Genomic DNA, 27,437 nt, shown 5'->3' with positions numbered 1-27,437 from the left:
CCTTCAGATTGCGAGTCGAGCTCTCTAACCACCTGTAAATGCCGGACCCTTCAATGTTGTAAGATTAGTGTTAGTTTGCTTGGTGCTTAACGTAGCCATTATAAAACATTAACTTTAATGTTTATATTAAGTGACTTATCTTTAGGTTATATAAAACATTGTGATTTTGATAAAATGTATTAATTTTGAATTAATTATAGTTTTGTTCTTATTTTTCTGCACTTCTATATTGCATAATATATTCCTAATTATATACAAATTGAGGGTTTTAATTATTTTATGTTGTTTATAAATTGCTATTTCTACTGTGATATACATATCTGAGATCCTACTGTAAACTATAATATCTTACTTGACTTTCTAATTTTCTGAGGTTATATTCTATTTGATAAATGTGATGTAATTGTGTGGCTTCTGTGTTGCTTGTCTGAGAAAAGAAAATATAGTTATTACAATTTTCCTATCCGTATTGTCCTACAAATTGTTTAAACATTCATAGCTATTAGGTGAAATGTAAACTTTATGTTGGTGCCAATCACCTTAGTCATACTTTCGGATAGAAATAGCTAATAAGTTTTTAATTGAAAAGTGAGCTCGGCCTTAAATAAAAGTAGGAGGAAATGAGGTAGTTTTTTATTGTTTTTAGGTTTCCGTGTCAAATTAGGGGAATTTACATATTTGTGATGGATATATATGTACTAATAGTTTTCTTAAAGTTCTAATAAGACGAAATTTCAAAACCTACTGTTTCGTCACTGCAGGACAATGCGTACTGTTTAAATTTACGCCTTATCGCTTGCCACATATAGATTTGGAAAGACGACATTAGGGTTAATGCTATTGCTTCTGACTGAGTCAGATGTTAGGAGATAGAGTGTGTATGTTTTAGATAAACTCTTATTTTCATTTCTAGAGAGTACAGTCGCATGTTTGAATTACCAAGGACTGTCTCTAGTAAAGCTTCATAAGCGTTTTTGTACACTTTCTGTATTTGTTTTAAATGCACTGAATTCAGTTGTACCTTCAACCGAGTCAACTTCGTCTTGTTTTATCGTTTGAACACCACTGTTATTGTCTATGGTGCTTTTATAGATGTGTCACAAACAATAGTCATGATCAGACGAAACTAAGATGAAATGGGCGAAAATTGCTTGTTTCAGAATGACGATTTCGGAGGTTTAAGAACTTAGTAGTTGTCATCCATTCCACCTCATTTCACTTCAACATTTTCGTTTCTTCACTTGACCAGTTCAAATATTTAATTTTCACCCTTAATATTTGATCTTACAATTATTATTGTTGTAGGCTTATAACTACCTACTTTTTATCTTTTTTTTTTAATCAAACATTTTGGTATTCTAAACATGAACAGCACATTTTACGACACGTGGATTACATGACTCAAGGATTCTGGCATAGTTGTAAATAATTTATAGACAAATACCAGAAGAAGTACAATCAGTTAACAACACCAACCGTCTACATAGATACTCTCAAATAAATAACGGGATTGATTATACCTGTTTTAATGCTCGAACAGCATTCAGTAGGATGTCACGGCTACAGGCTACAAGCTACTGACCTGGCTATGTCACGGCTCAGACATCCTACTGACCTGGCTATGTAACCAAATAATCACCAGCTTATATAAACGTTTAGCGAAACATGTGCTGGAATCGGGATTAACTTTATCTAAACTATTAAGAATAATCATGTTTCTCATCTAGCTTGTAGCGTTTTGTATAGAATTTGATGTAACAAGACTTACTTTAAACATTCAAAAACAAATTAAATAGATGAACCACCGGTGGAATATTTATCCACACAGCCTTAATATTTATTGTTTTCACCTCTTTCCGAAACCAAGATTTGTGCTAACTGTTTTAAGAAAATAAGGGTGTAGCCAAAGACTCCTTAAGAGTGTATTTAGAGCTAATATTTTTCAACCAAAATGTCACTTATGGAACTATTTATGAACGACCATCTCTCGATTTTAAAGATTAATTTCTACTTTAACTTACCTATTAATGTATTATAAAACAGTATCGAGTTATTATCAATTTTTACTTGTTATAAGACTTTATTATTACGCTATATATATATATATATAGTTTTACCGCTAGGCCGGCTCGGACACAACAGACGCTGTAGTGGTCGGGACGCTATTTATATATAGGCCATTTTTTTATAACTGCAATTCTTATGATGTGAACGCCATTTTCAAGCTAGAGATGTATGATTATTATTAACTGTATCTGTCCAAAGACAATGGTATTAAGCTTTTCATACTTTGAACAGTACATTTCTCATCTAGTTATTCGGGAATATTCAAGAATGAAAAGTGTTTAATACTAGTATTTCAACCACACTATGCTCACCATATCCATTACTGACGACGCATTCGCCCAATATAAGCCCCAACAAACACAGTAATGTTCAGAAAATTTATGACAACTATAATGAATTATAATCGTGCTCTGACAGCTTGCAAAAAATATCTTACATACACTGTGTTCGGACATGAGTGGTTTGATTTAAACTTCACGAAAAGCTACTCGATGGCTCTTTCCACCAGTCGTCCCTACTTTAGCAGTGGTACAGTAAAGGGAAGAGAGGCAGTCAACACCACCCAGCTACAACTGTTGAGCTACTATCTTACCAAAGAATAATGTGAGTGATTTTCCCATTATAACACTTCCCCGGCTGAAAAGGCGAGAATGTTCGACAATGAGTGGCAAAAGTATTGTTCATACTTGCAAGAAAACTCAATCAAGCAAATAATAACAAGGTTAGGATATGTCAAAGAAAATAAATTATCATTCGTAAAAATTAAAATGAAAATATGACTCAATTTCTCGGAAAAACGTATTACTTTCATATTAAAACTAAACCCATTTTAATCCAACAATGCGACTAACACATATATATATTAATTTATTTACGCCACTTCAAGGTATTAGTGATTAATAATATAATACAAGTAGATAAATAAAGTAAATAAATGGGATACATATACTCAACCACAAGATATATTTGAGTTTGAATCAAGAAACATTCCTGTTTAAATCAACTGTTATGCTGAATCCTATTACACTGAAACTAAACCAACTATACTGATCATTTTAAATGATTGGTAAAGCAAAATGTCTGACGGTCATAGTGCCCATTTTAATTATCCTATAGACGCTATTTTTAAACAACGATTTACGCAACACCACTAAAGTTATTTCAACATAATGAAGGCCACTGAGTAATTTTAAATCAAACCCTAGTACAAAATTAAATTAAATACAACCTTTATCATTGGTACCTACATTTTGTATTTCAAAGTGAAGTACTGTTTTGAAATAGGAAGGAATTTCAGTTAAAAGTGTGTAAAATCCGAAAGCTGAAAAAAATTTGGTCAAGGTAAGGACCCACACTGCACGAGAAGTGATGAGTTTATTCCACGGTAGATAACGCTTCTGAAAAATTGTAAATAATACAAAATATATTTATACAATTATTTAACTGAAATTCAAATTCATTATAAGAAAAAGTTAAATAAAGTAAGACTGTATGTAATAAGCAGATCATAAATTATTTTCTAATGTTATAAGAATTTCGAAATAACTAAGCCTTGATTCTAATCTTTGAAGCATAGTATGATTTATATTTATAACACAATGACAATAACTTATGAAGTTAGACATGTAGAAAATCCGAAATATGTATCTAGTTTTTTAAAATTATTTGTCATTTTAATATCAATGAGCTACATCTAAAAATTTCAGACTTAGTAAATAAAGTTTGCATTTTGTTTTGTTTAGTAATGTATCATTAATTGTTTGACGTTCAAAACTGTTTCTTATTTAAAAATAATCAACGTTAAGGCATTATTTAGTAATGAAATAGATGTCTAGAAAGGTTAATTGTATGATGTAAGAACAATATTTCAGGTTCTATGCTGCCTTTAGAAATACCACTACCTATAATGTCTATCTTAGATGACCTAAGAAGGTTGAAACGTTGTTCTCTGCTTTATTAGTAAAAGTGTTAATACCCATACCAGCCATTCTGAGATACATAATCACTTACAGATTTCCCATAAAATTCTACTAGCTTTACTAGTTGCAACACAGATGGATGTCTTGAGCGACTTTCTACCACTGTGCACTGATACGTCTTTTAATATACGTTATTTAGTAGGTACCATCTGTATTAAACTTGTGGTATAAGTTATGGTGACTCAAATGTGTTATCTTACTAAGATTATTAAAAGACTCAAGTCATTTGGTAAAACCTCAAATTATCTTTATAATTAGAAATACCGAATAGTTTAATGTAATCAATGAATTTACCAGTATTGCTCCTGCCAAAATCATTGTTGTAAATAGTAAAAGACAAAGGATTAAGTACTGTAATAAATAGGTTTCTCGCAATAATTTAGTAAATTAGAAAGGCAAGAATTTCATTGGATAAATCCGTCCTGGTTTTTATTTGTAATGTAATACTTCTCTGGATGAGTTAGTCAGACTTTCTGAGCTTTTTTCCACTACGGATGTAAGACTGAGCAACTTTTATTACCTCTTTTCAAGTAGGAGTAGGATAAGAAATTTTCTGATTCTTAGGTACCTACCTACTATTTGTTGATCTACTAACAATGAAAATATCTTGCCAAAAGAAGAATCTGCTATTATTTTTAACCCTTTGAAGTCTTTACATTTGTTAGCAGTTTTAAAAATCAAAATGCTGAAATGTTTTAAGATGTTAAAAATTCGCCAGTGTGGAGAAGAGATATTCCTTACTACGATTCCTGAGTGGAACGTAAGTTTAAATTATTTTAACAAGCTTTATTGTTCATTACCTGACTCTCTCTTTTCCCTGACAGACGATGTTCTAAGATATAATTTAGTTCCTTCTGGCTGATATATGAATGTTTCTCAGGGCTGTTGTGAACATACCAGATCCAACAAACGAACCAAATGCATCCAAAGCTCCCTAGAACGAAAATGAAACTATGAGAAAAAATATTAATAAAAAATAAATAATATTTTTTATTTTTACCCAAAACCACAAAGTGTAACTTTTTCAATAATGTATTTGCTTTTCCATATATATATATAAATATATATATATAATTATAACGATAGATTGTAATAAAACCCATATAATGCAAATATTGCTTACACACACAAAATAATAATAAGAAAGAAATACCTATTACAATAACAACAAAAGATATGAAGACCTTAAGGATCTGAATATTTAATACAATATTAGTCTGTATTAAAGAATGTAAATCCACACTAGTTGTTGCAGAATAAGACTTTGTTTCACAATTTTTCTACAAGGCAACTAGGCAATGGCACCCATCGCCAACGCTTAGAGTATTAAGGTGCCTTTGAATTGTAAGATTTGAACTTAACTGTTATAATGCACCCACGGCCCCGAAATGCTGGGTGAAATTTTGCCACAACAGGCCTCGAACCACTGATCATTCGATTAATTGTCTGAGCTTGCCAATCACTACTTGCCAGACGTGATATATTACTGAATGAAGTTAACTGAGAAGCCATTATTACATTGCATTAACTGATTTTACCTGGAGTATTTTTATGATAAGATTTGAACAAAAGAGAATAGAATGTATTTTTCGACTGCAGTTTTTTTAATATTTGGTCATTAAAACGATATTTAGATGGTTGGTAAAAACTTAGTACATGCCATCTGTAACTAGATTGTCACACTAAGGCAATTGCAGCATTGTTTATGTGAAAGAGAACTATACATATTTTGATTAAAATGCACGACATGATAAAATGATAAAAGGACAAGTTAAGAAACAAAGCAGGTTTTTTCAAAGTAAAATAAAAAGCCATGATTGCTCATAATGAACTTTTGGAACTTATATGTTAAATTTAATTGGTTTGTTTGTTTGTTTTTTGAATTTCGCGTGAAGCTACTCCAGGGCTATCTGCGATAGCCGTCCGTAATTTAGCAGTGTAAATCTAAAGGGAAGGCAGCTAGTCATTACTACACACTGCAAACTCTTGGGCTATTCTTTTACCAATGAATAGTGGGATTGACCGTCATATTATAACGCCCCCACGGTACAAAGGGGCGAGCATGTTTGGTGTGACGAGGATTTGAATCTGCGACTCACCAATTACTAGTCGAGTGCCCTAACCACCTTCATTTGGATATACGTGTAAAATATGAGTAAAAAACAAACTATAAAAATATTTTATACGTTTGCAATGTTTAGTGGATAATATCAGGTGTTGTAAAATTACTTTATAACAATACAACTTATCTCCGAAAATTACTTTTATACATTCTCAACGTTTCGTTGTATCAGTTGTGTGAAGAAAAGAGAAAAAAAAAAACACTTCAGTAATACAGAATGGTTAAAAGTATGATATTATAACATAATGTAATATATTATAATATAACTTAACATAATATAAGTTCGATTTAAGGTTGACAGATTTTATTCACCAACACATATTCGAAACTTACCATTATTTACCAGAACACTAATTATTCTTGTACTTTGTTGAAGCTGATTTACATTTTAATCATACATGTAAACTAATGAAGAACTGACTCAGTTGAGGCTATTTAGACCTTATATCACAATTAATCGTGATTTTATTACTTTCGTGAAGCTCATATGAAATAAAACAACTTAAGATTTTTCTAAATGTGACCTACCATAAAAATAAAAAGCATATTCCCATCCTAGGTTCTTACAGATGATACCAGTAAGAGGCATAGCGACTAACAAGCCAAACATAGCTCCTTGTCCAGTGATAGCCACTAACACCGAACGTTCATGCACAGGAACCCAACTAGCCAGGAGAGCAAACTTGGCTGGAACTAAAACTCCCTATCCAATGTCACAAATTTGTTTTCAACAAAACAGATATTAGCGTAATAATGTAAGTTTCTGTTTTTAAGTAAAACTTACTTCAAGAACTAAAACAAAATACTTGAACTTGAATTAGTAATTTAGAAAATTCTGTCGTTTCTCCAACTAAAAACAAAAAGAAAATTCCGAACAATGCACATGGTAACATTTTCAATTGCCCTTTAAAACTTAAACTAACAAACTAAAAAATTTAAAGGAGTATGAGTTTATTTTTTACTTGTACATCTTAGAACTGTATACGAAACTTAATAAATAGCTTTTTTGTATTCTAGACTTTACCTTTCCAATTCCTTCTGCAACCCGAGCCGCCACTAGAGGGCCGATTCCCAACTGAGCTGCATATGGTTCCAGAAGAGTTAACAAAGAGGCTCCAAACATACCCATGCCTATTACCCATTTCGCCCCAATGATCTCCGCCAGTCTTCCACCTAACAACTGTGTCGTAATAAACCCGTAGTATTCTGCTCCCAGTATGATTCCTTGTTCTTTTTCGTCCCACAAAAAACTTCCGCTCTTTGTTAGATGCAAAATGTTATTAGAAAACAACAATAAATGATCGTAGCAAGAGTCATTTTAAGCTAGACTAACCTTTTTTCTGTATTCACTTGCTTGTTTGTTGCTTTTTGTTTTGTTTTGCAAATTTATCCTTATATGCTTTGCTATTCCATCGAACGCATTTGTATAATACATAAAACAAATTCTACAGTCATAGACTGTACAATGACATTCCATTAGAATTTCACTAGTCAATAACATCATGTTTGAAACTTAGATGAGTCACGCAATACTTTTATAAGAAAATTTCTGTGTTTATTCCATTGAACAATTTTAAGCAACTGCAATTCAAGTATCTTAGATTAACTATTCCTCTTTGTGTCTGCTTAATCTTTATAAGATTTTAGTGTGGTTATTTTATTTCACTTAAACTATTCTATAAAGAAAACAGTAGTAAAGAAAATCGAAATACCTACTAGTTGAAATAAATAAAGGAGAAATCATTAGATTAGTTTGGACGTCCTAAAATGCGTCTACTTCTAAAAATATAAAAATAATATACTACTTGTCTTCGGAAATATAGATTATTCACTTCTGATACTTCGCTTGTAAGACATTCACAAAGAAACATTTTAATCAGCTTTCTATGAGCAACAATGCGAAAGAGCATGACGTGCTCGTGTTGTGGATAACCACGTTTAATTGGTTGATTTAAAGCAAAGCCAAATTGGGCTCTTTGCTTAATCCACCGCGGGGAAATCAAGCCTTGAATCTTAGCGTTACGGTGGTCTTATGAACCCACTACAAGAAAATACCCAACACTGATACATAACAACACTTTAGCGCAAATCAACAAAGAAAAAGCAGAAGCCTTCAGACATCAACTACAAAACACATAATGACCTATACATGAACAACTATTACTACAAGAAAGTAAACAATCATGTAATTATACAAACCACATTTTCCAATCAATATTCTTAACAGTAACACTAATAACACATATGACTATAATACTCTACTGCTCACCAAAAAATCACACTAACTGAACTCAAACAAGCAATCAAAAATTCAAAAAACAAAGCACCAGGAAATGATGGCACACAAACAATTCTCCTCAAAAAAGGCACTCCAAAATTATTTGACCACCTATTAGCTATCTTTATCTCTATATTCTGGATACAACCCAGTTTCTTGGAAGCAAGCCAATATATTAATGTTCCACAAAGAAGGTAAACCAGCCAATAGGCGAAATAGTTATCGACCAATCAGCCTGACCAGCTGTGTAGGTAAAAGTCTTGAACGAATAATAAGCAATAGACTTTCCACATTTTTGGAGATTACTTCAAAATTACCAGAAGAACAAAACGGATTTAGAAAATTTAGACAAACGACAGATCATTTAATTAGGTTAACTGAAACAATAATAAATAGATTTAATAAAAAAAGAATGCACTGTCGCTTGTTTCCTCGATGTTGAGGAAGCATTCGACACTGTATAGCACAATGGTCTTCGGGTTCGTATGTATGAAATGGGACTACCACGTGGAGTTATTCGCTGGCTATCTAACTTTTTGGAAAATAGAAAATGTAGAATAAACGTAGAGGGAACTTGCTCTGGGTTCTTCACTCCAGAAGCTGGCGTCCCTCAAAGAGGGGTGGTTAGTCCTATTCTCTTCATCATGTATGTGAATAATATGCCACTTAAAGACCCATATCATGGATACTCGTCACAGTTCGCTGATGATGTAGCAATTTGGAAAAGTGCCCCAACGCCAGAAATAGCAGCCACTAACATACAACCACAACTTAACAGAATAAGTGAATACTGCTAAAAATACAGAATTAAAATCAACATAGCTAAAACACAATTAATGATATTTTCAAAATCAACAAAATATCAAAAAGTACAACCGCAGATCTACATGAACTTCTCCAAACTGCTACATCTGCAACATTTTTAGGATTAACTTTCGATTCAAAACTTACCTAGACAAAACATGTAAATAACATAAAAACTAAAATTTGGCGACGAATAAACTATGCTTGGAGCTTAACTGAAAAATCATGGAACAAAACCGGAAAACATCCTTAAAATATACAAAACATGTATAAGACCTGCAATAGACCATACAGCTCCTGCATAGATTAACGTAAGTAAAAAAAACAACTGCAAACATTACAAAATACATTAATTACAATAGCATATAGAGTACCCAAAACCACTTCCTCAAATTTTATGCATAAATACTCTAATACACAAACGATACCAGACAGACTTCTACATAGTACATTAAAATATTTCGATAAAAATTGGAGAAAAAATTAGTTGTTATGCGAACTAAACAGGTATTGCATATATGGTGAAGAGAGTCCTCCTCGATTAATCTATACATTAAATCATTAAGTTAAAACTAGTTAAAAATATATATATAAAGCATTATTTAAAATAATAATAAGTATAATAAAAAATAAAATAATAATAATAAGTGCTAAAATAAAACAGGCCACTTATGATCTAGACTTAGATAATCTGATAGTACAATATATATGGACATTGCTTTGAATAGGGCCTGAGTAATGCTCATCACTCTGACCCTCAAATACTAATTATAAATATACCAAGCAGTCCACCCTAACAATGAAAAGGAAGGAGGAAGAGGCCTAGTGAACCTGACCCTTCCGGGTATACAAAACTTATATACCCAAATAACTACAGAGAGAGAGAGAGAGCGAACGATGTAGTCTTATCACTGTCCAACCGGGGAAAAAATATAATCATATAGTGTGACATCCAGTATCAAAACAATGTTTAAGGTAATAAAAATACAACTTGGCAAAATAATTTTGAAAGATAATTATAAAACTTTCTGACACAACTAATCGTTTGTTAAACAAATGTAACGTCATCACGAGAATGAAAAAGCGTAAATAGATCCAATACAACATTCATGTTTATACAGAAAATTTACGTACCTACAAGTCAGAATGAGAATATTGTTCAACAGAGAACTAACATTTATGGTTCGCTAGGTTTAAGTGAATTTTCTGGGTAGGTGATATTTTATTATTTTAAATATTTCAATATTCAGTGCCTTTTTATGCGAGTAAGCCACAAATATTAAATTCAGTAACCACAATAACTTGGATGTGGGTGATTTCTTGATTATTTTGAGCAGAAAGGTTGTTTGGTTTTTGTTGCCGTTGTAATTTGTAATAACCTAAGTTAAACTGTAATTGTTTTCGGATGCAGAATAGTTATAAGTTTTTGTTGAAATTTATGTCATCTATTTCTGATATTCTTAAGTATAATGACTCATCTTAAGGTAAATTTCTTAGAGTAACAGGAAGACTAACAGAAAATATAACTGGAAGTGAACCTTAGTTTCTAGAATAAAAGAGACTGGCACAGTTTGTTATAAATGAAGCAGCTATAGTAGCTGGGTTAAGGTCGTGGTTAGCAATTTTCAGGCTAATTTTACCCAGCTATTCTTTATGGGCTTACAATCTGGAGAATTTCTGGGACAATGCCTACTGTAGTTCGATGATGTTTCAGGATTCAGGTTACAATACAATGTGGGGTACTCTAGTGTTCTAACAATATCTGTTTGCTTGCTGTAATTTCTGGATAGTCAAATAATTTGGCGCTCAATAATTTCTGGCACGTGGCGAAGCATAATTCAACACCAAGTAGAGCGAAATTATCTAAAGCACAAATTAACTTAAGCACAAAGCTACACAATTGGCTATATGGGATCTGACCACCAGGAGTATCGAAACCAGGTTTCTAGCTTCGTAAGTCCTCAGACATACAGCTGTGCCACTGTGGAGTTTGATAAAAGAAATAAAAACGTAGTCGTAGTTTCAATTAAAGTAAAAACTTAAATATAATTATCGTAATGAAAAGAAATGTAAGATATTGGATTATAATTTAATGAAGAACAAGGTTAAGTAAAATAATACACAAAAAATAGTAAACACAGGAACCAAATAATTTCTTTTCTTGAGCGTCGTTTAAACTTCACCAACAATACTCGGGTAAATAGCTATGGTCAAGCTTGGTTTATGATATGTCAGAAAGTATGTATTTTTTAGACTTCAAGCATTTCGTATTTTTTGTGACAACACACATGCCCAGTTTCTGAAGTATGCATTAATCATACTGCAGAAGGTACACTTAAAAATGAAGTCTGTTAATATCAAACATAGCTAAGAACTTACCATCACAATGTAAGCAGGTGTATGTCTTCAGTTTCACTAGTTATGTTCAACTAGTATGCACACAGACCTACTATTTTATTTCCACATTGTACGTCTTGTGAGATCTGTTAGCTATGTTTAAAATTCAAAAAACAGCTAAAATGTGTTAGAAAAAATGCAAGAGTTAAAAGCAAGGTTTCGCCACTGTTATAAAATGTCACTATAAATTGCAATATTGCGTCACGAGCGTTCGACTTATTGGAAACTAATTTCAATAATGATAGAAAATTTGTTGCAACACCTCCTTCAGAGTTACCGCGACAATTGTAGATTATTTTGTTATCAAAATTTTAATTTATGAGAATTTATTTACATATATTTGCATAATGAATAGTAAAACATACTCTAAATAATTGTCTTTTAGTGGAAATATTTTATGGAGTTAGAAAAGAACATTGGACATGTTTTGTATGATAAATTCAAACGACTTTCCATCAGACCCTCAACTTTAGAACATCGCTTAAGTTTTTTCACTAAATTCTTTTTTATTTCATTAACCACAAATGTTATTTCTTCTTACACACAAATTTTTCTCATCGTCCCTCCTTTGTAAGAAACTTGACGAGTATTGATTTACTGCTACATTATGTATTTTCCCATATAGTAATATCATTAGTACAAAACTAAAAATTACAGACAAAGAATATTATCAAACAAAAGAATATCTTCCTACTTAAATAGTTGTAAGAAAGGATTGTTTTGAAATTCGCCCAAAGATACACTAGGGCTATCTGCGCTAGCAATTTCTAATTTAGCAGTGTAAGACTAGAGGGAGGGCAGCTAGTCATCACCACCCACCAACAACTCTTGAGCTACTCTTTTACCAACGAATAGTGAGATTGACTGTCACATTATAATGACCTCACGGCTGAAAGGGCGAGTATATTTGGTGTGAGGGAATTCGAACCCGCAACCTTCGAATTACGAGTCGGGTGTCTTAATATCCTGGCCATGGCGGGTCGATGAAAGAAAGGAATAGCAGTCGATTAAATTTAAATGGTAGCAAAAGAACTAATCCAAAAAAATTTGTCAAAGTAATTTATAAAAACTGTTATTGAAGGAAAAATTAATGAAATGTTTATGAACACACGTAGGTATAAAACACAGTCTTTACTCTCTTTGAATGGAGAGAGAGATATATATATATTATGAAAAAACCGGTACCCAAAGTGTCATAAAAGATTGTCAACTCACACTGAATCTCAAGTGCAGTTAATCAGTTTGGTAAGCTAGACTTGACAGGAGACAAAGATTTTAACATATGTGTAGAAATCATGACATGTTTATGTAATTACACAACTTTAACTTGCAAAAATATAATTCTTGCCTAAGAAACATCTGCAATTAAGTTTCAACCACATAATACTTTAATGAAACTCTTGCTTATGTGATACTGGAAGAAGTTTTTTTATTACATGATGTGCAACTCCCAACTTCGCAAAATTTTTATCCTGTGTGCATGTAGATTGTCAATAGAGATCACGATTTTTCTGTTTCCCGTCACAGAAAAGTATATTTTTCTCCATTCTCAGGATGTATATATAACGTCATCAAAACGTCACAGGCGGATCTAATGCACTTGCGCTATCTATATAAATATAATAATACTTTTTGTTGTATGCTCATGTAAATACTTCACAGAATGTGAATGGCTCATCACTAAAATTGGTATGGAGGTTCATTAGGCCCATGGAGAAATACACAACAATTTTCGATTTTGCATTTTGTATTTTTTATGAGTGTTTTTTTATTACTACTTCGCCCCTGTTGATGGATATTCACCAAATTTTGTATGAATGTTTCTTGGGCCCGTGAGGAGATATATCCAAATTTACGGTTTGATATTTTGTGTTGTGCTGCTTTTATGGGAATCTTGGCATTTTAAAAAAACTCTATATATAAAGAAAGCAACTTTTCATGCCCTAAAATAACTCATGAATTTACATAACTTCTATTCAAGGTATGGGTACCTCAGCTAGTTTTACTATAATAAACAACGAAATGTCTACTTGCATTTTTCTTGTACGTGTGAATAATCACTAACGTCGTTGCCAGGACTATAAAAAAAGAATCATTTGGCTTTTAAAATGAATATTTATTTCTATGTTTACCACAAGAACTACAACATTTTAAAAGGTTTTCTGGTTTGTTTGCAACACCAGTTTCACACTATACCGTTTGTTGCAAGCAGAGTTTAAAATACATGTTTAACGTCACGCACGGAGGTCACGAGTCTACTATGAAGTGCTAAACTTCTGTCAACGTAGGTTTTTTTAGCATCTTGAGTGTCAGAGTTCACTGAGAATTATTCCTAGCAAAGTGCTATAGACGGAGCTCGCTAGCAGTGAGGAGAGATAGGGGGGATCTTCTCTTTCATTGTAAAAACAAATACAAAACCTTAATCTGTAAAAATATATTACTTGCGTAACAAACATGTATAACTAAGTTTCGACCATATTTTACTATAACGAAGAACATGTCGCCATGCCGTTGCTACAGCTTTATTCTTTAAGCTGTTAGATTTCAAAGATACATTTTTTTTCTGTTTTTACCATAATATTAAGAAAAAAATCTAAAGCATTTCCAGGTTCCAGAACCGGTTTATAAGTATAACTAGTTTTGGAAACGTAGTTTCAAACAGTCCATTCATACGCCTGGCCATACGAAGTGCTTGAATTGTGTTTACCGTATAATTTATAATATCTTGAGTGTCAGGACTCATGCAAAGTTATTTCTACGACGGTTAGTTCACAAAGTGAAGAGGGGAATTCTGTCCTAATTGTCCAAATAAATATTTCCCCCATTTTAACAAAATCACGTTCTCGAGGGAAATGCTTTGAGTAGGGAACTTTATTAAATGAAATCACATATTGACCATTCTTTTTTTTTTCATATATTGCATTCGTCAACCATTGATTCATTTATCGTTTGCTTTTAACAAATATAATATCGCTAAACATTTTAGTTCAGAAACTATTGTCAAAATACACGACCCACAGATCCGAACATTATCAGTCGTAGTGTCATAGGCAATAAATAGGTAGCGTGGTTCCCAAATTGTTTTAATTTAACATACTCTGCTTTATCTCCATAGTTATACACTAAAAATATGTTTATGAAGTTTTACGATATTTTTGCAACACTTATCACTACAAATTACACACTTCACGCTGAACTCGAAAGCTGATAACTCATACTGTTATTTTTAGAGGTGTTGGCCTCCTGATAGATCCAGTTTTTGTTTCCATTCTCGTCAAATGTGCGTCTACAGTATATAGTTCGAAAAACACTTATTTTGAAAGATTTCCGTCAGTTCATAATCTTCTCATATCCTTTCTATATGAAAGACGTATTTCCACTCAATGATAGATGATATGAATTTCATTCTCATCACTTCTCTAACAGCAATAAATGGGGAGTCTTTTAACGTTTAATGAATCAAAGGAATGGTTTCCATCACAATGTAACATTAACAGAGATGTGGTATACAGTATTGTAGTCTTTAATACTATTCCTGTACGTGATGAAAAACCTTCGAGAGAAGGCTCTGTACTTTTAGTTTAACTCCTCCGAGATCTGAAGATCTATCTACGTGTTTGCTGTGCATGGTAATCCGTGAAGGGGAGGAGAACGTACTGGTTGTTGATGGATCTCACCCTAACACACCACTTTCGCCTTGAATTCTTGTAGATCAGCAGCCTTGAGGTGGCCCTCCCAGGATCAGTCAGCTGATCTACTTGGGCTTGGATAAAATGAGTACCAGTGTTAGACGTGCATGGTGGGTATAGTGCTCATGAAACACTGGCGTTACTGCAATGTCCTTATTTGGCACTGTAGTGCATCCCCTCGTAGAGCTCCAATGTGAGTTGGGACAGTGGATACTGAAATGTATTCCCTTTATTATGGATATCCCATCCATGAAAAAATAAAATTAAAAAGAAAAATTGAAAAAAACAGATTATCGGAAAACGACCACGCATGAACGACTCTGTTGCACAGTCACCATCGCTGTCAGATTCTTTACCTCGATTTCTAATCATGCATTCCTTAGCTGAGAAATTCTTAGGGCAAATGTCTCCCTTTTTTATTCAAAAGAGATTAGAAGAACTTACTGGCTCCCCAAGACAGTAAGGAAGTTATGATCTGGAGACATTTTGGTGGAACCTTCTTCACCACAACACACTGAATTCCTCCTGAATTCGAAGAGCATCAGGGATATACCCATAGAGGTTATTCCTATGTAACTTTGAATTCTTCCAGAGAAGTTATAGTTGAGAGGGATTTAAGGAACATTTTCAAGATGGAGATCCTCGCTGGTTTCTCCAACCAAGGCGTTTCTGTAGTGCGCCGAATCTCCACACGCAAAGACGAAATAATGCTGCTTAGAAATGTAATTATTTTGACGTTCACATCGCCACATTTACCTACCACAATCAAAACAGGATACTTAAATTGTAAGGTTAGGCCATATATTTCAAACCATCTCCAATGTTTTCAATTCCAGAGATTCAGACATTTAAAGACCTCTTACCGTGGAATTTTAACGTATGCTCGTTGTGGTGGCAAAGACCATGATTCTTTCGAATGTGAACTTGAACCACACTGTGTCAACTGTAGTGGCTCACACCCTTCATACTTTCAGACTTGATCTAAGTGGATGGAAGAGAAAGAGGTACAACGTTTGAAGACTGTAACAAATTTCTATTGTCTAGATGATCAGAATTATTGTCCCAATCCATCTTGGGCATATACTGCTACACTATATTCCTCTGTTACAGTGGGAGTGCAGACATCTCTCCATGCCTTTAACAGAGTCATTTTCAAATCACCTCAAGAGTCTTTTGCCCTCCATGATTAAGAGAGTAGACGAGTCAACGCTTACTCCCATCTCTGTCTCCATCACTTCTTCCAGTGGCTCCCTAGATCCACTTCCTTTGACACAGGGTTCTGGCATTTCCTCGGGTCCACCTTTGTCTCTGACCCTTAGTCGCTGGAATCTTCTTCTAATGACTCGACCCAGAGCAGAATCCATGGAGGCTGACAGACCTCCTTTCAATAAAGATAATAAAGAAAAGAGACGTGGTCAAAAACAGAAAGGCTCTCTGCCCAATTCTTCTCCAAATAAATAAAAATGGCCACATTGATATAGTGGAACTGTCAAGGTTTCCGTTCTAATTTAGATGATATCAAGGCACTTACTGATCCTCATCATCCTGCGTTTCTTTTCTCAGAGGAAACATTTCTGAAACCTGTCGATACAGTCAGTTTTCTTTGTACAAAAATGACAGGTTGTTTGATGGACGAATGCATAGGGAGGTAGCACTTTTGGTCGATTAGCATGTGCCCACCCTATCTTTGCCACTCGACACGCCCTTGTCGGCTATAGACTTCCGTGTTTCCTTGGGTCATACCATTATTGTTTATTCTCTCTACCTGTCTCTTGGATAGACCTATGATCAATCAAGCCTTGATGCTCTCGTTGAACAGTTGCCATCTCCCTTTTTAATCCTAAGGGACTTAATGAACATAATCCCCTCTGGAGAGGTGCTGATATTGATGGGAGGGGTCGCTCTATAAAACGTATGCTCTCAGGTAGTATCCTTTCTCTCTTCAATACTGGAATTTGTTTTTATTTTTATGCATCTAGTCAGTCGTTTGCTGCTATTGATCTCTCAGTCTGTTCTACTTCACTTTGCATGGAAGGTTAACAGTAACCTATTGGGCAGTGATCATTTTCCTATCATTTTGAGAGAGATTGGCCGTGGTTGATGCCATCCGACCCGAGTACCCTGGTGGAAGTTGGATCAAGCTAACTGGCCCTCTTTCACTGCTCTTTTGGAACTTGATCCTGCCATCGTCTGTAATTATCGATAGACAACTGCGTGACAGCAGTGACTGACTGTATTAACCAGGTAGCTGCTCAGTGTATTCCTAAACACTCGACACGTTTTCCACGGTATTCTTGTCCATGGTGGAATCCTGCCTGTCACTTGGCATGCAAGGCTCGAAAACAGGCCTGGGATACCTTCCTCTCGTCCTCCCAGTGTGAGTTTTGACAATAGCAATGCACAGTGGACCACCTGATTTGACTAGAAACGTCGATCAGAGAAGCATTTCTCAAGTGGTAACATCTTGTGTCAACATTCTTTGACCTTGCCATGTCCAAATTCTCTACACCTGTGCCATTTTAAACTGTCTTTATTGTATGCTTCAAAACTTTAATCTTTATCACAGCATTCCACCTGGGGTTGTGTTTTCCTTCCTCAGTGGGTTATGATTTTCAGAACAGACAATCTGCCATTGTTCCTCTTTCACTTTCATATCCAGGCACAATTGTATGAATTGGGTCTGTTTTTAAATGACACTGCTGTATCCACTGGTTAGCCCATCCTAACATGGTTTATTACAATCCACAAGTGTGTTCTTTCTTTGGGTCATCTGAGAAAGATGAATACTCCTAATGGAAGTATCATCTTTTATTTACTAAACATTTTTTGAACCATCCTTCCATTACAATTTATAAGGATGGTTCAAAATCAGGTGACTTTGTGAGTTCTGTCATAGTTTATTGTGGGATGGTGGTCGCACACAAAATACTCTCTGCAGTTTCTGTGTTCACTGCCAAATTTTATGTCATTTCTCTTGCCCTGGATCACTTAGATCCAAATTTTACTATTTATACTGACTAATTTAGTTCTCCACTGGCCCTAGAATTGCTTCACGTTAGCTCCCACCCTGTTCTCACCGATATTCAAAATCGACTGGCCTATTTATCTTTAACATCTAATTCTATCTAGTTTTCTGGATACCAGGCCACATCATCCCACCTGGGATTGTGTTTTTTTCTTCATTGGGTCATGCTTTTTCAGAACAGACAATCTGACATTGTTCCTTTTTGATCTTCAAATCCAGAAGATATGAAGCTCGCTGACACATTCGAATCTAAACATTACATCACAATGGAATCCAGAGCCATATGTTCATGCGCACATGAATGCTATGGTTATAAATATCCTGCAAACAAAATAGTAAACAATGATATCAAGCTGAAAACAACTCACAAGCTTCAAGCTATACTTCAAAATTAACGATATTTTTAAACAAAATATAGCAAAAACATTTGGAATCATGACAGTTCTTTTCGATTAGACACCTGCCAATTCCCCTAGCTTCAATGGATGTCTGTGCCTATGGTTTGATCTTGGAAGTTGAATCCATGTACAATGGAGGATTTGGAATATGTTGACAAAACTTGCATTTAAGATTGGTCTTTCTCTCTTTCACAGTTGCTATGATGAAAATTACTGTGTCGGGCAATATGATGCAATAATGGCCATTAGAGTGAGCACGATTAAAGTTGTAAGAATTAGTTCATAGAACAGTACGTGATCTGGAATATCGATCTTATAAACTGCGATTAATCTTCAGTATTACTGCATACTCTGCAAAATTAAGAAACAAAAGCCTTCCAACAAGGTCTGTCTTGCAATGTGTCCCCGCTGGGACAGCGATAAGACTCTAGATTTACAATGCTAAAATCGTTTTATCGTATTATTCTTGTGTTGAGACATAATATTTAATTGCTCATAAAATATGCGTATTACGTTTGTTTGTTGTTGTTGTTTTTTTCCTTCTTACCTTCAAAGTATTAATTAAGTCATTCCGTTTATATGTACTCTTTTGGTGCAGGCCCGACATGGCCAGGTGGGTTAAGACGTTTGACTCGTAATCTGGGGGTCGCTGGTTCGAATCCCAGTCGCACCAAACATGCTCGCCCTTTCAGCCGTGGGGGCATTATAATGTGACGGTCAATCCCACTATTCGTTGGTAAAAGAGTAGCCCAAGAGTTGGCGATGGGTGATGATGACTAGCTGCCTTCCTTCTAGTCTTACACTGCTAAATTAGGGACGGCTAGCGCAGATAGCTCCCGAGTAGCTTTGCGCCAAATTCAAAATAACAAATAACTTTTGGTGCACTGAATTTCATGTGTTTCGTTTAATATCAGTAATAGCGTGAATTGTAATCTTATGTAATATATGGGGCCCGGCATGGCCTAGCGCGTAAGGCGTGCGACTCGTAATCCGAGGGTCGCGGGTTCGCGCCCGCGTCGTGCTAAACATGCTCGCCCTCCCAGCCGTGGGGGTGTATAATGTGACGGTTAATCCCACTATTCGTTGGTAAAAGAGTAGCCCAAGAGTTGGCGGTGGGTGGTGGTGACTAGCTGCCTTCCCTCTAGTCTTACACTGCTAAATTAGGGACGGCTAGCACAGATAGCCCTCGAGTAGCTTTGTGCGAAATTCCCAAACAATGTAAGATATGGACCGGAAAAAATATATTCACACATTAAAATTATAAGGTCAGGCAATAAAGCCATCTTTAGTTTGAGTGTAGTTTTCACCAACTAAAATAAACGTTATGAAAAGTAAGATGTTTTAAAATGAAAGATATTTTATTATAAATACAATAGATGTAAGAGAAAAATGCGCTTCTCGTGATTGGGGCTGTTTTGTCCATAAACTTGAATGAAATGGACCCTCATGCAATTACTCCCGGCGTGGATCGAGATGACCGTGCACCGTACACAAGTTGCGCATTATCTAGGACAAAGTATTGAAACATGGTAGAAACGTACTCCATTTGTACCGTGAGGGCGATTTATTCTAGTCCGCTCATTGTAAAGCAACTACAAGTCATATAAAATCAGTGTACTTGAACAGTAATTCTTTTATAACATATTCGATTGTCTGTAATTTCTCATAGTTTAAAATCAAAGTGAAATTCCTCGCGATACTTACTTTGTAACAATAAAAACTCAAAGTTTACTTAAGATGAAAGTTGTTAAAAAACCAAAAAACTTAAATTGCACTTTGATCATTTAACATTTTCGCCTGTGCTCCAGTATGTAAAAAAATGTTATATATAATTCTTGCTTCATGGCATCACCACGAAACAAGATTTACAAAATGAACAGTTTTACCAAAGCAGACATTCTTACCTAATTTCTCGTAATATAATTATTCTGTAAACTTCTTAGTAACTTAAAATTTGCACTACTATTGTTTTGGTATCATTCTTTGTTTTTATTTATTTGAGATATGATAAATACCGAAGGTTTTTCTGAGCTTGCTGTTTCTATTTGATATCTAATTTTAACTTCAAACTAAAAACATATTTTAGATATTTTAGCCATATTAAACACTCATATTCAAACAAAAATTAATAAATAAATAAAAAATTGTGACATCTTGTGTAATTATCATGTGGTTCATAATCTCAGAGCAGGGTGAATGATTATTTTTTCGTTGTGAACCAATGAGAAGCAATAACACATTTGACATTATCTCACAATCACAAAAATCACGTGACCGTGGCCTTCTACAACTACACAGTAATTATAAAATTAAACCTTAGACATTTTCGTATTAATATCCCTACCTCGATTTTTTCCTCTTCCAGGTTCATATCTCTTACAAGAGGGCATTCGCTGAAGACGCTTTGGTTTTCTTGATAGACAGATAGAGTTCTGAGAGCAGTATGGTTCACCATAGCAATTATAGCAATACTCATAGATGCCCTAAATGAGTACATTATGAAGATGGCCCAGAAGACAAAAAATGCTACCGCATATCTAGCTGCACAAATTGCTACAAAATAAAAATTAATTGATAACTGCTTTCATAAACATAAATACTTTTTACCTTTCAAGAATAATATTTACTTAAAATGATAGAATTCATGTATAGCGCTCTTATAAAAAATAGTTTTAAACTATACATTAGTACAGAACTTCACCTCCTGCTGAAGATTGTCCTATGTTCTGAAAATATCAAACAAATTCAGTAAACCAACAATCCCTATCAGCATTTTATTTTCCACTTAAAATGTTGTATTATCTGATTAAAGCACATCTAAATGTTCATAGATTCATAGATTTTTATGAATATTATTTAACTGCCACAACAACTATTCACTATTATTTATTATGTCACTCGCAACACTTCAACTTCGTAAGTATCGACCTGGAATTGCACTAACAAACTTTTTGACTTGGAAAAGTCATTTTAGAAAATATGAAATGTAAATAACTCTTTTCTCCCGATTATGAAAAACACAACTTCACCCCTTCCATTAACCACGCCAGTAAAAGTGCAATACGAGAAAGTAATTTTCTGCAAAAGTGCGTAGCATGTAAATTTTTAGTTTTGTTTACTAAAGAAATAATGCCTAGAGAAACGTGAAATAGTTAACAGCTGTTTATTAAATATTTTAATTTTAGTCAATAATTTGAAACAAATCAAAACTTCAAAACACATTAGTCTTACTTGTATACTAGACATACTTGTATAGTGTTCTTGAAAGTGTCCTGTTTCAAGAGTATATAAAACCAAAATTAAGAGTGCCTAACACTTCTATTTCTTGCTTTTGAAGTTCTATGCTATAGAGCGCATAATTCTTCTCGTGACGCATATCATGCGCACAACATTTTACTGACGTCACGACAGTACAAATTGCAACATTAAGAATCCCTTAACGTCATTTTAGTATCTACTGTTAAAACTGGTGACCACTCCACATATTGTTATTTTGTTTAATTTTGTTGAAAGTCCGAACCCACTCTTTCAGCAATCTTTTGATTTTCGATCAGAGTGATGAAACTGTGCTTGCTAATGACAACGTCTGCTTATCGTGTAGTAAAAAAAATAAATTGCTGGCACAGTATTTCTCGGCGTTCGACCTCAAGGCACACTATTCTGTCAGCTTTGTATGTTTATCTAAATATTCTCTCATGGCGGATACTCCACGTTAATGGGATCCATTAATGTATATTTTAACTCGTATTTCATCATATTCAGTAAATGTCACCGAATTTTGTTAAAAACTGATGTTTAGAGACAGGTTTTTACTTGCAGAATTCAGCGCTTTACTTAGTTTCTGACATAATTAAAACCAAAGGTTTACTACTGAAGTACTTATTTTGAATTTCACGTTATTTGTTCTGATAATACAAAAACGTTACAGAAATCATACCATTAAAATAAAATGGTTACATTACTTTACATTTTGCTTACTTACACCTGTGTTTAATTATTTGAAGTAAAAATTTAACTATCTTACTATACAAATTGGATTATGCAATTTAAAGTTGAAATAAATAACTAGGACTGTAAATGTATATAAGTATCGTAACTGATATGCCAGTTATCAGTATATACAACTTACTGACGATATTTTTCCAGTGCATGTGGGACTATTTTCACTTGAGACGAATCAGAAAAGTTTTTAGCAATGAAAACTCATTTAACACATGTAGTATGCACTAAGTTAGCGAAAAGACAACAGAAACTCGATTATGAAATAAAATACATAATAATAATTACTTTTTATACATGCGTGAAACGTTACATACATACATATTTTTGCAACACCTATAATTACTATAGTTCAAATCTCAGTTATTAGATCTAAAAGTATTATATGATTCTGAACGATACGTTTAGAGTGAGCTGTTTTTAAAATAATCAGTTAAACGTGTTGAAAAATATATTGTGAGAAAATCAGTTATTGATATCACCGAGAACTGTCAGTGTTTCGAAACGTCAATAGATATATATGTGTGTGTATACCATGAAGTGAAATATTTTTATTATCGATGAAGGAAACAAGGACTTCAGCAAAGCTGTAACAAAACAGTGTAAAACTATACCATCTATACAAAAGTACAAATGGTATCATTTTAAATGGAAAATGTTTGTGACCATAGCACCCTAAAGCGTTGTGCATATTCCGTGTATGACGTAATTAAAACAATAAAAGCAAAACTAAAAAGCAAGCTACAGAGTCAATAAAGTGTTAGTTAGGATATGGATGCTAGAATCCACAAAGGTTTAGATTCCACTGCTACACACCGTCAATAGCCATTTGTGATAGTTACCCCTAAAGAGATGCAAATAGAAATCTTGTATCATCAATTACCTTCAATTTATATTTAAAAATATCGTCACTCAACCGCCACCCTCAAAATTCATGAAAATAGAAAACTGGTCTTACACACACTGTCCTTTATTTCTATTAGAAAACATCACCCAGCCTCCACCCCTTTTCAACTATAAAACAAGTTATAAAATTCACTAAAACACTTTAAACCTATATTTCAGGCCCAGGCTTGAGTTATTCTTTAACATATAAAAATCTCTTTTCAGATTAAGAAGCAGAAAATGCACATGACCAGAACTAGCTAACTGCTTTCACAAAATGTTTAACCGTAAAAAAATTTATCTATAAAATTTTCTTTTTGGTTTTTGTATAAACAGCTGTTATTATGCTAATCATTACCGATATTTGTCTATATTTAACTAATATTTTGCTCAAATAGATTTCTATCAACACGTTCAGCAAACTTTTGATCAGTCGCTATACAGTTAGTGCTGACATGAGAAAATTAAGATACAGATAACAACTAAACTTACCCATTATCACTTCCTTTAAGTATACTGAAGTTACTCAAAGACGCTACACAGCATATCACTAACAAGGCTTAGCAGCTTGCATTTTTAAACCAGACGTGGTCGTAGCAGTTTAATGAATTCAGTACGTGTACAAGTTCTGAGTTTATTTTACAGCTGTAATATTTACAGCGATGTTTTTCATAGAAAAACGAAAGCGATGAAACTCCTGAAATTTAAAACCTTTTAAATAGTGAATGTAAAAAGAAAAAAAGAAATGAATTATATATTCCATTTCTAAAGACCTGATATGAGCATAACGTTTTCTTTAAATGTATATTGGCAAAACGTTTATTTTATCTAAAGTATATCTATCTCTGCGACCCTACCTTATAAACTTATGTAGCACATGTTGTCTTTTTGGATACTTGGAATTATATGAAATGCCCTCCCTCTCCTACGGTGTCCCAGCATTAAGCTTTTAGATATATACGATAAAATTAGAGGTTCAGTCTCTGAGATGGGCATAATGCAGATAGCAAATTATGCAGCTTTATGTTTAATTATGTAACGGATGTTTCCACTATTCAATCAATAAAAGCTTTATAAAAAATAAAACCGACACGCAAATTGTGATTTGTCTTTAGCTAACCTTTCTTCAACGCTAAAGATAACTTTTATTACATTCGACGTAACTAGTAACTAGCATTCATTTAATAGTTTTCTATCTTGATAATTTCTATTACGAAAACATCTACACGTCTACGAATATTACTTTAAATGGATGGCGATTCTCTTGAATTCACAATTTAATTTAAATAATGATGCTCTAAACAAATATATATCTTTGGTGAGCACAAAAGAAACACAAAAGAGAACACAACATATGCGTATCATGTAGACTCTGTGTTCTTATGATTCACTAATCCTCAGAACTTTCTCATTTCTTGAACTCATAACTAATGTTTATACCTATCATTTTCAGTGCACAATTTAATTTAAATAATGATGCTCTAAACAAATATATATCTTTGGTGAGCACAAAAGAAACACAAAAGAGAACACAACATATGCGTATCATGTAGACTCTGTGTTCTTATGATTCACTAATCCTCAGGACTTTCTCATTTCTTGAACTCATAACTAATGTTTATACCTATCATTTGCAGTGCATATTGTTTAGGAGTAATTCGAATTGATCCTCAGTGTTTCACCAATAAGTTGGTGAGTTCATAACCCGTAGCTGGCACGTATTGTTATTAATGGATGTTTTTTGTTCTGTCTCTCTCAGTTCATCCTTCATTTAATTTAATTTTCAACTATAATTATACAAAAATCACGAAATTCATTTGTTGGCCGTAAATCGTATAATTAATTGTTTTCCTTCCTCATTAAGTAAATGTAAAAATATTTTCTCTTTAATTTTATATTTCTAATAAATTTTGTTTACATCATCTCCAAAAAAAAGCTGTCATCAGTAGGTGCGTTATAAAAGAGGCCGACAATTTCGATAATTGGTTAAGACTATTAGACCATCCAGTCCACAATCCAGAAGTATGGATAATCCAAATTTAAGTCAATGCTTCTAATAATAAATACGTTTTGAGATCATATATTATGCAGTTAGTGTGTTTAAGATTTAATGTTACAAGGGCTATGATGTCTGATAGAGTGGAACTAATTGTTTCCCTCCCACCTCTGTTGAAAATTTAAAATAAGATAAGTTGGAGAATACTTTGTAATATTACACGGATTTGAATGCTGCTTGCTAACTTCGAATCCCTGTATCAAATAACTAAATCCCGTTCTATACTGTAAGTGAAACTAGAATATGTTAGTCTGAGCATACTTGTATTGATATATGTTCTTTACTTTTAAAATGGACTTAGAATTGCAAGATAGTTTAGAAACCAATATTATGTTGATTACAAGTTCAAACCAAGAATAAATTACTGTCTTGTGCAGTGATAGTGTCAGCTGGAAGACTTTAATCTTGAAGTATCGCTTTGTCGCAAAACTAGTATTACAAGTCAACAGTTATATACCTCAAAATAGCTTTTTATATTATTACAAGTCAACAGTTATATACCTCAAAATAGCTTTTTATATTATTACAAGTCAACAGTTATATACGTCAAAATAGCTTTTTATATTATTACAAGTCAACAGTTATATACGTCAAAATAGCTTTTTATGTTATTACAAGTCAACAGTTATATACCTCAAAATAGCTTTTTATATTATTACAAGTCAACAGTTATATACCTCAAAATAGCTTTTTATATTATTACAAGTCAACAGTTATATACCTCAAAATAGCTTTTTATATTATTACAAGCCAACAGTTATATACCTCAAAATAGCTTTTTATATTATTACAAGCCAACAGTTATATACGTCAAAATAGCTTTTTAATAAAAAAATAACATTTACTCATTAACATATTTTTATATTTTATTAATAACATGTATAAATATTAAATGATACGATGTCTTGCCAAATTAATTTTGTTGATTTATTCCCATTTTGTACATTTAAAATCAATAAACATATATGTAAATCTAATAACAAATTTTTTAAAACATGTACATAGATGACATGATTATTTTTATTTATAATAAATGAACAGCGTAATACATACACGAGGAGTCCAAACAGACAAGTAACTGTATGAACATATTAGAGATACACGTAAGTACATGGCTGCCTGTAACGGCAAATACTTGGGGGTGGGAGGACCCTTTTTTGAGTAAGGGCATAGCCTTAATTTCTGTAGAAACTACTAGTTTAGCTACTGTCGGCCTTCGACCTAAGCCCTAGAATATAACTATAGAGTACTAGATTTTCTGGTTTATAGTATATCCAAATCACACTCATTAGAGCAAAAAAATCTTATCAAAGTTTTAATATAAAATATTACTTGCTATTTTTATGTTGGCACTATGAACTCCAAGCACAGCACTAACATTAATTTATTTAATAAAAGAAAAGCAATGTCTGTACAGCTGCCATACTTGAAAACAGGCTGCTCACGATGTCAATTTGTGTGAAAATTGTACAGTATTTGTTACGTGCATTTACAGAATTTATTACGAAACACTACATGCTATTTCCTGTACTGTAAAAACAAAGAAAATATGTTCAGTGATGTAAAAAAAAAAACCACTTGTAGAGAAATATATATGTAAAAACGGTTCGTTTGGGTTGAGAAAATATTTTACGTAGAGGAGCGAACGACGTCAGATTTACAACGAAAGAAAGAGGTAACTGAGCGGAAGCTGACTACATGTCTGAAAGGGATTGTGTAACTGAGTGTCGGAATGTAG

General features: G+C 33.4%; 1 protein-coding gene across 5 annotated transcripts in view; it reads right to left on the bottom strand.

Annotated features, from left to right (window-relative positions):
- The window catches only part of LOC143229155 (sialin-like), a 37,621-nt gene extending 10,458 nt beyond the window's left edge, over positions 1–27,163 (bottom strand). Inside the window, exons 1-6 of one of the 5 annotated variants that reach the window (XM_076461053.1) lie at positions 27,032–27,163; positions 21,104–21,312; positions 7,193–7,426; positions 6,697–6,871; positions 4,847–4,980; positions 3,315–3,464 (exon numbers count right to left, since the gene is read on the bottom strand). In XM_076461053.1, coding sequence (XP_076317168.1) covers positions 3,315–3,464; positions 4,847–4,980; positions 6,697–6,871; positions 7,193–7,426; positions 21,104–21,256 — 846 coding nt within the window. In that variant the 5' untranslated portion in view covers positions 21,257–21,312; positions 27,032–27,163. Of the gene's footprint in view, positions 1–3,314; positions 3,465–4,846; positions 4,981–6,696; positions 6,872–7,192; positions 7,427–21,103; positions 21,313–21,990; positions 22,124–24,135; positions 24,293–26,752; positions 26,943–27,031 lie in introns of those variants that run through there. The other 4 variants (XM_076461051.1, XM_076461052.1, XM_076461054.1 and 1 more) reach the window with 4 other exon arrangements.
- Positions 27,164–27,437: the final 274 nt, after the last annotated feature.

Source organism: Tachypleus tridentatus, chromosome 10 (genome assembly GCF_004210375.1).
Source record: "Tachypleus tridentatus isolate NWPU-2018 chromosome 10, ASM421037v1, whole genome shotgun sequence".
Taxonomy (NCBI): domain Eukaryota; kingdom Metazoa; phylum Arthropoda; class Merostomata; order Xiphosura; family Limulidae; genus Tachypleus; species Tachypleus tridentatus.
The sequence above is the reverse complement of the archived record's forward strand: the minus strand, read 5'-3'. Positions and strand labels throughout refer to the sequence as shown.